This window comes from Leucoraja erinacea, chromosome 3, assembly GCF_028641065.1.
Source record: "Leucoraja erinacea ecotype New England chromosome 3, Leri_hhj_1, whole genome shotgun sequence".
Classification (NCBI taxonomy): Eukaryota; Metazoa; Chordata; class Chondrichthyes; order Rajiformes; family Rajidae; genus Leucoraja; species Leucoraja erinaceus.
In genome coordinates, this window is record NC_073379.1 from 52,752,603 (window position 1) to 52,765,764 (window position 13,162).

At 42.9% G+C, this 13,162-nt stretch overlaps 1 protein-coding gene across 5 annotated transcripts in view; it reads left to right on the forward strand.

Moving 5' to 3' along the window:
* Positions 1 to 13,162, forward strand: part of LOC129695590 (uncharacterized) — a 104,724-nt gene that overhangs the window by 25,492 nt on the left and 66,070 nt on the right. For all 5 annotated transcript variants that reach the window (XM_055632675.1, XM_055632678.1, XM_055632676.1 and 2 more), the window contains one exon: positions 11,416 to 11,500. In XM_055632675.1, coding sequence (XP_055488650.1) covers positions 11,416 to 11,500 — 85 coding nt within the window. The remainder of the gene's footprint in view (positions 1 to 11,415; positions 11,501 to 13,162) is intronic.

The following is a 13,162-nucleotide window of genomic DNA, read 5'->3' on the forward strand; positions in this document are numbered from 1 at the left end:
TAATTTTTTACTGTTTTTATAGTCCTGTCGTCTTAATGGTTTTAGTAGTTTGTAATAACTTTTTGTTGATTTCCCATGTACAGCACTTTGTGGTAACTGATGTTGTCTAAAAGCGCTTTATAAATAAAGTTATTATTATTATTATTATTGTTAAAATGTATGAAGGACTACATTTGTTCAATAAGATGGCACATCACCATTACCACATGGGTAATAAACGCTGGCCTTGCCAGTGATGCGTTTATCCCAAAAAATGATTGCATAAATACATTTAATTGAAATAAGGGATTTTGTGCTACTTGCATGTCTAGTTGTTTGCTGTACCTTTATATTGACTTTGTGATTGCTGCTGAAAGATCTAGATATTATTATACTCTAAGCATCTTTTCAAGCACTTGATATTTTAAAAAATACTCTTACATTGTTCTGTATTATCATCTGCCCTTCCTTGTACAAGTCCCTTTCAAATGTTTCAAAAATAAAACTAGGTAGCACTGTGGGCTGTGAGAATATCAGTAAACTTAAGTATATTATACTTTCTTTTCCACACATTGATTTAGATTATGAATAGCTTTGTTTACCCACAATGATTCCTATGGCATGCATAGTCACAACCTCCCAATCCCCCCCCAAAACTTTCTTTGTTTATTGCTATTTCTGTCCATTAATTGATCACATCAGTTCTTTAATGCTAAGGAAATGCAAGATACTGCAGTTGCTGGTATCTGGGGTAACAAACAATCTCCCTCACAGTGTTAAAGAGGGAACTGCAGATGCTGGAGAATCGAAGGTTACACAGAAAAGCTGGAGAAACTCAGCGGGTGCAGCAGCATCTATGGAGCGAAGGAAATAGGCAACGTTTCGGGCCGAAACCCTTCTTCAGACTGATCAGGGGTGGGGGTGGGTGGGGACAAGAAAGGGAAAAGGAGGAGTAGCCGGAAGGCTGGAGGGTGGGAGGAGACAGCAGGGGAGCTGAGGAAGGGGAGGAGACAGCAAGGACTAACAGAATTGGGAGAAGTCGATGTTCATGCCCCCGGGGTGCAGACTCCCCAAACGGAATATGAGGTGCTGTTCCTCCAATTTCCGGTGCTGCTCGCTGTGGCCATGGAGGAGACCCAGGACAGAGAGGTCGGAGGCGGAGTGGGAGGGGGAGTTGAAGTGCTGAGCCACCGGGAGGTCAGCTAGGTTATTGCGGACCGAGCGGAGGTGTTCGGCGAAACGATCGCCCAACCTCCGCTTGGTCTCACCGATATAGATCTGCTGACATCTAGAGCAGCGGACGCAATAGATGAGGTTGGAAGAGATGCAGGTAAACCTCTGTCGCACCTGGAACGATTGCTTGGGTCCCTGAACGGAGTTGAGGGGGGAGGTAAAGGGACAAGTGTTGCATCTCCTGCGGCCGCAAGGGAAAGTGCCCGGGGAGGGGGTGGACCGAGAGGGAAGGGAAGAATTGACAAGGGAGTTATGGAGGGAGCGGTCTTTGCGGAAGGCAGATATGGGGGGAGATGGGAAGATGTGGCTAGTAGTGGGGTCACGTTGGAGGTGGCGAAACTGACGGAGGATTATTTTTTGTATGTGATGGCTGGTGGGGTGAAAGGTGAGGACTAGGGGGACTCGGCCCTTGTTGCGAGTGCGGGGATGGGGAGAGAGAGCAGTGTTGCGGGGTATGGCAGAGACCCTGGTGCGAGCCTCATTTATGGTGGAGGAGGGGAACCCCCGTTCCCTGAATAGTGAGGACATTTCAGATGTCCTGGTGTGGAACGCCTCATCCGTGGAGCAGATGCGGCGTAGACGGAGGAATTGGGAGTAGGGGATGGAGTCCTTACAGGAAGCAGGGTGTTGATCTGCTGAGTACCTCCATCAGATTGTTACTTTAATGATGTCTGACAGTCTAAAAAACAGTCATAGTGAAACAGTGTGGAAAAAGCCCAACTTGCCAACACCGGCCAACAATGTCCCAGCTCCACTAGTCCCACTTGCCCGCGCATGGTCCATATCCCTCCAAACCTGTCCTATCCATGTACCTGTTTCTTAATCGATGGGATAGTCCCATCCTCAACTACCTCGTCTGGCAGCTTGTTCCATACAACCACCACCCGTGTGAATAAGTTACCCCTCGGATTCCTATTAAATCTTTCCCCTTCACCTTTAACCTATGTCCTCTGGTCTTCGATTCCCCTACTCTGGACAAGAGACTCTACCTGATCTATTCCTCATGATGTTGTACACCTCTATAAGATCTCCCCTCATCGTCCTGCACTCCCACTCAACCTCTCCCTATAGTTCACACCCTGAGGGGTCCCACTCTCTAGTTACCCATTTCCCTCTTGTGTGTTTACAAAATCTTTTGGGATTGTCCTTAATGCTACCTGTCAGACCTATCCCCTGGCCCCTTTTTGCCATTCTGATTTCCTTTTTTAGCATACTCCTTGATACTCCTTGATTCCCAAAACTCCTCCAGGGATGCACTTGATCCCAGCTACCTATACCTGTCCCATGCATTCTTCTTGTTTTTGACTAACATCTCAATTTCCCTCGCCAGTGAAGCTTCCTTACGTTTGCCTGCTTTGCTCTTAACGGGGACGTACACATCCTGAGCTTTCTTCAGTACACTTTTAAAACCATCCCACTTGGCCGATGTTCCTCTCCCCTCTAATAACCTGCTCCAGTCAACTTGAGCGAGACCTTCTCTCATACCCTCAAAGTTGGCCTTGCCCCAGTTGAGCATTTTAACACGTGGACCCTCTCCGTCCCTATCCATAACTATCTTAAACCTAATCGAACTGTGGTCACTGGTCCCAAAAGACTCCTCCACACACACTTCATTAACTTGCCCTTCCCAATTTCCCAATACCAGATCCAGCGTTGCCCTCTCACGTGTGGGGGCCTCCCCATACTGCTTAAGAAAACTCTCCTGAACACTATTTAGGAATTGCACCCCATTTAAACCCTTCACATTATGATTTTCCCAGTCTATATTGGGAAAGTTAAAATCCCCTACTACAACAACCTTATTTGACCTGCAGCTGTCTGCAATCTCCTGGCACATTTGTTCTTCTGATTCCTGTTGACATACGGGGGTCTGTAGTACACCCCCAACAAGGTGATCATCCCTTTCTTGTTCCTCAGCTCCACCAATATAGCCTCACTAGGCGAACCATACATAATGTCACTTCTGAACACAGCTGTGCAATCCTGCTTAACCAACAATGCAACCCTCCCCCCTCCTCTTTCTCTCACCCCTGTCTCTCCTGAAGCTCCTGTACTCTGGAATATTGAGTTGCCAGTCCTCCCTTAACGTCCCAGTCGCCCGTACCTATCCACGCCCTAAACTCATCTGCCTTGCCTGTCAGGCCCCTTGCATTAAAATATGTGCAGTTTAAACCAACCCTCCTTCCCTGCTCTCTGCCTTCCTGTCCACTAACCTTTCCCACACCAACCTCCATACCAGCTTCTCACGTGACTCTGTCCTGCACGAGATCCCACTACCCTGCCAGTCTAGTTTAAACCCTCCCGTGTAGCATTAGCAAACCTTCGCGCTAGGATGTTTGTCCCTCTCCAGTTTAGGTTACCCTTTTATACTGGTCACCCCTGCCCCGGAAGAGATCACAACGATTCAGAAATCTGAATCCCTGCCCCCTGCACCAACTCCTCAGCCACACATTCATTTCCCCTATCTTCCTATTCTTACCTTCACTAGCACGGGGTACTGGAAGCAATCCTGAGATCACTAACCCGCAGGTCCAGCTTTTCAGTCTTCTACCCAATTCCGTAAATTCTTGTAGTAGAACCTCTTTCCTCTTCCTATATTATTTGTGCGAACATGCACAACAACCTCCGGCTGCTCCCCCTCACTCTTGAGGATGCCGTGCAACCGCTCCGAGACATCCTGGACTCTGGCACCAGGGGGGCAACACACCATCCTGCTTCAGTTCCATAACACGTTCATTCAGGAGCTGCACCTGGACACAATTTCTGCAGGTGTTGTTGTCAGAAGCACCAGCGGTGTCCCTGACTTCCCACGTCCTGCAGGAAACGCACTGTACCAACTTGCCTGCCATTTCTTCAGTGGACAAAAAAATCACAAATTTCGTATCAAGTGCAGCCTCCTTACCTCAGCCTCCTCCAGAACCAGGGGGCATAGTTTAAGAATAAGGGGTAAGCCATTTAGAATGGAGATGAGGAAACACTTTTTTTCACAGAGAGTTGTGAGTCTGTGGAATTCTCTGCCTCAGAGGGCAGTGGAGGCCAGTTCTCTGGATACTTTCAAGAGAGAGCTAGATAGGGCTCTTTATATCTTTATAGCAGAGTCGGGAGATATGGGGAGAAGGCGAGAACGGGGTCCAGATTGGGGATGATCAGTCATGATCACATTGAATGGCGGTGCTGGCTCGAAGGGCAGAATGGCCTACTCCTGCACCTATTGTCTAAGACTCTTGAGCCAAAGACTCACACTTTACCTCCCAAGGCACTTCACTTCACCAAGGCCACCCCGCTACAGCTGCGCTTATTTTTTTATCTGCTATCTAATCAACTACTTTAGGTCTAATTTGTAAGTTACTTGAACCTGTGCCTTTGGTGTTCTTTTTAAATGTCCATTCCCTTTGACTCTCCTTTTTTCTGCCAATGTTTAAGAAGGAACTGCAGATGCTGGAATGCATGTAACAAGGGCAGAATCCCCCTTGTCCTCACTTTCCACCCAACCAGCCGTCACATACAACAAATAATCTTCCGACATTTTCGCCACCTCCAACGGGATCCCACCACTGGCCACATATTCCCATCTCCTCCCCTGTCTGCTTTCCGCTCCCTCCGTAATAGACCGCTCCCTCCGTAACTCCCTGGTCAATTCGTCCCTTCCCACCCAAACCACCCCCTCCCCTGGCACTTTCCCTTGCAACCGCAGGAAATGCTACACTTGTCGCTTTACTTCTCCCCTTGACTCCATTCAAGGACCCAAACAGTCTTTCCAGGTGCGGCAGAGGTTCACTTGCAGCTCCTCCAACCTCATCTATTGCATCCGCTGCTCTAGGTGTCAGCTGCTCTACATCGGTGAGACCAAGTGCAGGCTTGGCGATCGCTTAGCCCAATACCTCCACTCTGTTCGCAATAACCAACCTGATCTCCCGGTGGCTCGGCATTTCAACTCTCCCTCCCATTCCGAATTGGACATTTCTGTCCTGGCCCTCCATATGGCCAGAGTGAAACCCACCGTAAATTAGTGGAGCAACATCTCATATTTCGCTTGGGCAGTTGACACCCCAGCGGTATGAACATTGACCTCCAATTTCAGGTAGTCCCTGCTTTCTCCTCCCCTCCCCTTCCCAGCTCTCCCTTAGCCCACTGTCTCCGCCTCTCCAGCAGTTTTGTCTACCTTCTTTCTGCCAATACCAACTCTCGCTGCTTCTGGCTTCTCTCCTACCTTCACTGCTAGTTTATTCTTGAATCTTCTACTGGAATCAGCCACAAAAAAAGCTATTTTCCTATTGTAATGCATGTTGATGCTACCCAATCTATTTTCTAAGTGACTCATCAGTTTCTTAATAGATTCTAGCATTTTCCTTGCTAGAGATGTCAGGTCTTTAGTCCCCATTCTGTGGGACCCTACTACAATCCACAATTTTTGAATATGAGAACCTGCACATCCACTGTCTAATAATCACCACCTAAATCCTGGGATGCACATTATTAGTTTTTGCAGATTTAATCCTCTTTTATGTTTTTTTGGTACTTTCATACTTATTATTAATAATACAGGTCCACTACCGATTTTCCAGCACCCTTGGTTCCAGAGCATTTCTGGGTTGTCCATTTTGCTGGACCAACAGAGGTCACGGCCTCTAAAAGGAGTCTAACTGTACTGGAACGGCTTGCCTAGGCCGTCGAAGGACTGAGATACCTTCCTGCAAAGTCGGCCTCAGAAGTCGACTATGGGAACAGATCCGTCTGCTCCGGAGGGGCTGGAGTTCCAGAGCCCTGGCCGCAAGGGGCAAATTTGACCTGCCGATTGGCGAATGTTTGGATCTGCCGCTTTTCCTGGCCTAGACACCCCATCCAGGTGGGAGGAATTTCAAGGATGCTCTTGTGAATTTTGTCCATATTAAAGGAGATGCCAAACCATCAGTTGCCAGAATATTGGTGGTGGACCTGTAATGATGTTTGAGATTTTCTGTGTCTTCCATGAAGATGCCTGTACAAAATTCTGCTGTTATGTTATTTCCTGATAGAAATTTCTGTTTAAGGGTCCCACAATGTCTGGAACTAATATGCTACAATGCATGGAACTATATTCTGCATTCTATCTTCTGCTTTGCTCTACCTATTGTACTTGACTTTGAATTGATTGTATCTATGTATGGTATATCTGATCTGTCTGGATATCCTGCAAAATAAAGCTTTTCACTGTACCTTGGTACATGTGACAATAATCCTAAACTTAAACTATCTAATCTTCCTTTTTACATGTTTGTAGAAGCTATTGTCTGATTTTTTTTTTTTTATTTCTTAAGAGGCTGCGTCAGTGTTTCATTGACCTTTTTCTTATCAGTACCCTGGTCCAGCCTGGGCTTTATTGCTTTATTACTTTGCTTCAATCTATTTTCTTGATGGCTACAGTTGGACCATTTTTCCTGTAGTTTTTAATCTTAAAGGGATATATATTACTGGAAGCTATTCATGAATGGTAGTGGTTGTTTGTTCACTTTGTACCATTTTAATGTAATTTTCCAACTTTAGTAATTTGGATCTAAGAAACTAGTTTAAGATTGATTTTTAACATTCTGTGCTGATAGCAGGCTGTTCTCATCGTGCATTCCTTATTGTTGGAAGGACCCAACACGGAAGGTATGGTTAATACACTTGGGGATTAAAATGAGGCTCCCAAGCAAGGTCATAATGAAACCTGGGAGGAAAATGACAAGATACAAGTGACTACTTGGAGCTCCAGATCATTGAATTTTAATTTCCAGTCCAGTTTAGGGTTGTGGAATCACTTGAGGACATCACTGGATGAGTGGACAAAATCTTAGATAGTTCTGAATACAATGAGTTGAAAGTAGACACAAAAAGCTGGAGTAACTCAACGGGGACAGGCAGCATCTCTGGAGAGAAGGAATGGGTGACGTTTCAGGTCAAGACCCTTCAGTCGAGAAGAAGAGTCTTGACCCAAAAAGTCACTAATTCCTTCTCTCCAGAGATGCTGCCTATCCTATTGAGTTACTCCAGCTTTTTGTCTCTATCTTTGGTTTAATGTCTATCTGCAGTTCTGTCTTAGACATTGATGTGAAGTACATGGACGATGGGAACCTCAGCGGCGGGGGGGGGGGGGAGGCGGGGGTTAAAACTGACAGGAGTGCAAGACTGCTCTGGGAGGACTGTTTGTGAGTACCTACAAGGATGGTGTTGTGAAGTTAAAGGAAGGCGTTGTAGAAATTATGATAATGAAGGCAAAGATCAACGTCTCTGAAGCAGGAAAGCGATGAAGGCAGGCTGATTTGATCATTATTGAAGGAAATGGAGCATTCAGATATTATTAAGTAAACTTGCATAAAGAATTAAATGAATATAATCTGGATCCATTCCACTATGAACAGCGTAAGAAGGAAATGCAGATGCTGGTTTAAACCGAAGATAGATACAAAAAGCTGGAGTAACTCAGCGGGACAGGCAGCAGTCCTATAGAGAAGGAATGGGTGACGTTTCGGGTCGAGACCCTTCAGAAGAAAAAGAAGAAGGGTCTCGAACCAAAATGTCACCCATTCCTTCTCTCCAAAGATGCTGCCTGTTCCGCGGAGTTACTCCAGCTTTTTGTGTCTATCCACTATGAACAGTAATGGGGACGGTCAAGACCCTTCAGTCGAGAAGAAGAGTCTTGAAGTTATTGTCAATAAAGTTATTGTCAATGACATTCACAGCCATTCAAGCTTGTGTGGAGTCTTGTTTTTTACCTGGACATAAAATAAAATATTTGAAGTTAATTAAGCTGAACCAGATATATGTGTATCACAATGCTTAATTATTCCCAATGTTATGCATGTTGAATGGATTAGAGCCTGATAATACAGAGCAGGAAAACTTATTGATTACCCAATGTCTTCAATATTTTTATATAAATTGAATGAATATGAAGTGAGAAATTTGCAGGAAATAGAGCAGTAGTTAAATCTGACCATTTTAATATGGTCAAATATTGAAGATGTTTATCTTTTTAACAGCTTACACACCAACAGAGGTTTGTTTTAGCCCTGCAAGCCCACCTGTTTCAATTGGGTTACTTAGTACAACTTCTTAAATGCCCTTCAGATTTCCTGCTTCAGTTTGTTCCTGCACCTTGGTTATAATTTTTTTTTTTGCAAACTGTGTTCTTTTACATTAGAACTGTGGATTGTGTTGCTTTGAACTTTCAGCCATTTCTGTTCCATCAATATTTGGTGTAGTGTGGACTTTGGGGTGCAGTTTCATTGGTAACCTGCCAAGCCTTCTCAGCGGGCGCCTTTAAATGTGCATTGTGAGCACTGGTTGATAATTCAAAAGCGAAGATGCTTCTACATATTTGATCTGTGCACTGCCCTGTAGCTACCATGGAATATTGCATCACTGCCAGAATTGGGAATCTGGCCAGTTTATTAGCTCCTTTCATAGAAATATAGAAAATAGGTGCAGGAGGAGGCTATTCGGCCCTTTGAGCCAGCACCGCCATTCATTGTGATCATGGCTGATCATCCCCTATCAATAACCCGTGCCTGCCTTCTCCCCATATCCCTTGACTACACTAGCCCCTAGAGCTCTATCCAACTCTCACTTAAATCCATCCAGTGACTTGGCCTCCACTGCCCTCTGTGGCAGGGAATTCCATAAATTCACAACTCTCTGGGTGAAAACTTTTTTTCTCACCTCAGTCTGATATCTTGTGATAAACAGGGCCAGAACAAAACAGTCTAATTGATCTTTGTGGGATTTGGAGTGGCACTTTTGCTTTGACAAAGTAACCTTAATGGCCATCTGATCCACTTTCTTAATTTATATTAGATGGCAAATAATTCATTGCATTCGTGTAGAGTTAAAACTGTAGTTGGGTGATGTTATCACACCCAGATTGGCATACATAAGGATAGTGCTGTCTTCAGGGGCTACATTTGCTGCAGCCTTAGAGCATCACCTAACAATTGAAGCCAATAGCAGATGTTACTTCCCTTCTTGACAAAAAGGTCGGTTAAATGTTGGTCCAAAAATTTTTTAAATAACATTTTCTCCTTCAACTTGCCATTTTACATTACTGAAGACTCCAACCAATTGATTTAAGTATATCCAGGAATTATATACACCTGAAAGTTCATTTCCTGTTTTGGCACTTTGTGTGGAAACCATTAACCCTGAAAGTAAATCTTTTTATTAAACTGATTTAGACGGTATCTCCAATTGTTTGAAATTTTACTTTTCGAACAGTGTTCTTGATTCACTCCTATAATTGATTATTTCACCATTGCTTATGAAGCATATGGTGTCTAATTGCAGTACTTCCACGGAGGTGAAATATCATCGGTCTCCAACATGTTCATTGAGTCATCTTGGCCAGCTTGCTATAATTTCTAATAATTTGTTCTGGTCATAGAGTGATACAAGATTGAAAAAGGCACATCAGTCTATCAAACCAGACATTAAGTACTCATTTTTACACAAATTCTATTTTTGCCCATTTTATTCTTCCAACCCCCACCAACTTAGTACAAATTCTGTTACACATCTAAACACCTGGGGCAATTTACACTAACCAACTAGCCCACCTCCTTGTATGTCTTTTGAGATGTGGGAAGAAATGGCAGCCCTGGAGAAAATCCACATGGTCACAGTTAACATGCAACTTCCACACTGGATTGTGTAAGAAGGAACTGCAGATCCCATAGTCTTGTTTTCTAATTGTGTTTGTTGTACTAATTTTTTTCCGATCTTTTTCTTTTCATAGTCTTGTATAATTTATGCACAATTTATGTTTTTGTGTTTGTTGTAGTCGAAGTGCCTGTGATGCACTGTAAGCCACTGTAAGCAAGATGTTTTATTGTATCTGTACCTCAATGGACTTGTGCTTATGACAATAAACTTGACATGGATGTGGGTGAAGGAGGAAAGATGTTACTATAAAAAGCTATGAATTGTTTTTAAACCCTTGTTTAAATATTCATTCACAACTATATTTGTGTTTATCTATTTCATTAAATTCTGGAACTGCTTATCTGCTGAAGAGTTTCAGTCTCCTGAAGTGATTTAAATCGCTGCTACTTCACATCTTCAATGCATTCTAAATGCTTTGCAGCAAATAAAATTTAACGCATTTCTCTTCTGCATCTTGATCAGAGGAAATCTTGAGTATAAATGCTCTATAAATGCAAAATTTACGAGCTATTCAGTCGGGTAATACCATGAATAAAAATTGAGTAACACTTATTTATGTTGAATATTATCACTAGGGCACCCAAGTCAAAAATTTGAGGGTTAAAACGTAAATATAAGAACAGCATGGTATTGATTATATAATGTAGAAACAAAGAACTGCAGATACTGGTTAATACACAAAAGGCCATAAAATACTGGAGTAACTCAGCAGGTCAGGCAGCATGGATAGGTGATGTTTCTGGTTGAGACCCTTCTTCAGACTGAATAAATACAATGGTCAAGTGAAAAGGAATGAAACCAGAGGCAGCCACAAGAAGTGAACATTTTGTTGCTTGCATCATGGCATCAAAAGGTGGTTGTTTGCTTGGAGAGCATTTACATGGCCGCAGGCAATCTGGCAACAAATCTTAAACACAGTTTTCTATAAAAGGGGTAATGCCATCTTAAGTGCTGTGGATGTGCAAATGGACAACTGATATCCATTAGCAGCCTTTATAAAGGAACACATAATTCTGTGGCTTCATTGCCCAAAAAATAACATCACCGAAATCCACCAGAAACAGATTAAATGCTTGCTGGCTTGTTGAATTCTTGCTGTGAGTAAAGCGGCTGCGGTGTTGGTTGCTTGACACCAAAAAATGTGTGGGAATTTTTTTACATTAAATCAAAATGCAATAACAGGCATTGTTTGGCTGAGTGATCTTTGGGGTTTAATCAAAAGGCATGTTCATTCTTGTTCTATCTTTCAATTTATTTTCCTGTCTAATTCAGCCTTATATGTTGGTCTGTCCTCTGCTTCAAACACTATCTGGTAGTGCATTCCACATTATTTGCATGTAAAAGGCTTTGGGCTTATTTCTCAAGTTGCATATTGATAATTTGCCTTTTAAAAATAATTGGTATTTTCACTGAATAATCTTAGTATTTATTTGGTATTTGAAGACGTGATCTCTTCGGCATACAGGTTTTTTAATAGATTTCCCAATGTGCATGTTTTCACCAGAAGGTTTCTCTTGCTGTATTTAGGAGAAGAGGCACAGTTATTGAGACTGTCACTGATGCAGTTGTTTAACAACAAAGCGCTTGAAACTCATAAAGATTGTATTAACAGGTAAGTAACTTTGGAGGTTAATTATTCTAGGCTAATTGTGAATGCTTGAGTTACTATCTTAAACTTAGTAACAATTTCAATAACTTTTCCCAAGTTTGAAGTGTGATCCAGCATTAATGCTCTTTGTATTGGTACTGATTTATAACTTGTCACATGAACCAGGATATAGTGAAAAACATTATTTGCATGCAATCCGTCCATCATAAGGTTTGCTGATGATTACACAATGTTGATTCCACTCAGCAAATGAAATAGTCGAGTTCTGAATTAAGCAAGCCATAGACAACATACAGGAATGGACTGAAAAGTGGCAACTAACATTCACACCGCATTGCTACCAGGCAGTCTCAACCTCCAATAATAGAACATCTACACGTGACACGCGAGGCTGTAGATAGGGGTTCCCATCCTTTTTCATCCCGTTTACCCCTGGCAATATAGCACATAACAATGTTAGCACATAACACATAACAATATTATTTCACTTATTTATGAACAACTAATGATGAACAGATACCAGAACCATACACATTCAGTCAATGAGAGAAAATATGCACAAATCCAGAAACAACAAATTTACACCTTGCGCAGGCAAAATTTATCCCCTGGGGTACGTTTACCTCAGGCTGGGAACCCTTGCTATAGACGCTGGAATCTGGAGCCAAAGATTGAAGTTTGTATGTTCTCCCTGTGACCATGTGCGTTTCCTCCTCCCAATGAGTTGTAGGTTAATTGGCTTCTGTAAATTGTCCCTAGAGTGTTGGCAGTAGACTAAAACTAAACAAACAAACTGCTGGAGGAAAAATAGGGCACTAAATTCTAGAGAAATGCGGCAGATCAGGCGGCATTTCTGGAGAACACAGGCGATATTTTGAGTTGGGACCTTTCTGAGTGAATATAGTAAGGGGGAGAAAGCTGGAAGAGAGGTGCAAGCGAGAACAAAGGCAGATACGGGTAAGTGGGGGTTTTAACTAATGGATGTTCTCAAATATTTCATTGCCACTTGTGTACAGTCACTTAAGTGTGTCCTATCTACATAGTGAAGCAGTTAGTTACAGTACTTGCCCAGGCTACTCTAAAAACAACTGAGAAGCTGCTACCTGCTAAATCCGGGAACACCTTGCCCAACAGCACTGGAAGAACTGCAACAGCTCAGCACCACCTCCTTCAGGAACTGCCAATAATTGCAGGCAGTTCCCAGATCCTGAAAGTTAATAAAACAAAAACAGTTCTACTTCTCTTAAATATTGTACACTCAAAATTCCACATCGCAAGTTAACTGGAATTAGCTCCAAACTTAACTAGGATCTAAATATAACCAACCTTGGCCTTTAAGGCTCTGTTGGCTAACAATTAAAATAGATGGTGTCTCCCTGAGCTGGGTACTCACTGCTGAGATGTGTTCTTCTTTACCAGTAACAGCACTACATTTGGCTTTGTCATCATACATCACAGAAGTGAGGTGTGCCTGCAGGTTAAGCTTGGCACCTGTCTCTGGATCCTTCTAACTTTAAAATGGAATGCCATGGTCATATCCCCATTCCTATTTTTCTAAGATATCTGGATTGTGTAGCAATGGTGGAAATTTGTCTCTGATGCATCATCACATATCAGTGAGATGCTCATTTTCCTGTTCTCGGCTTAATGGAATCAATTACCATA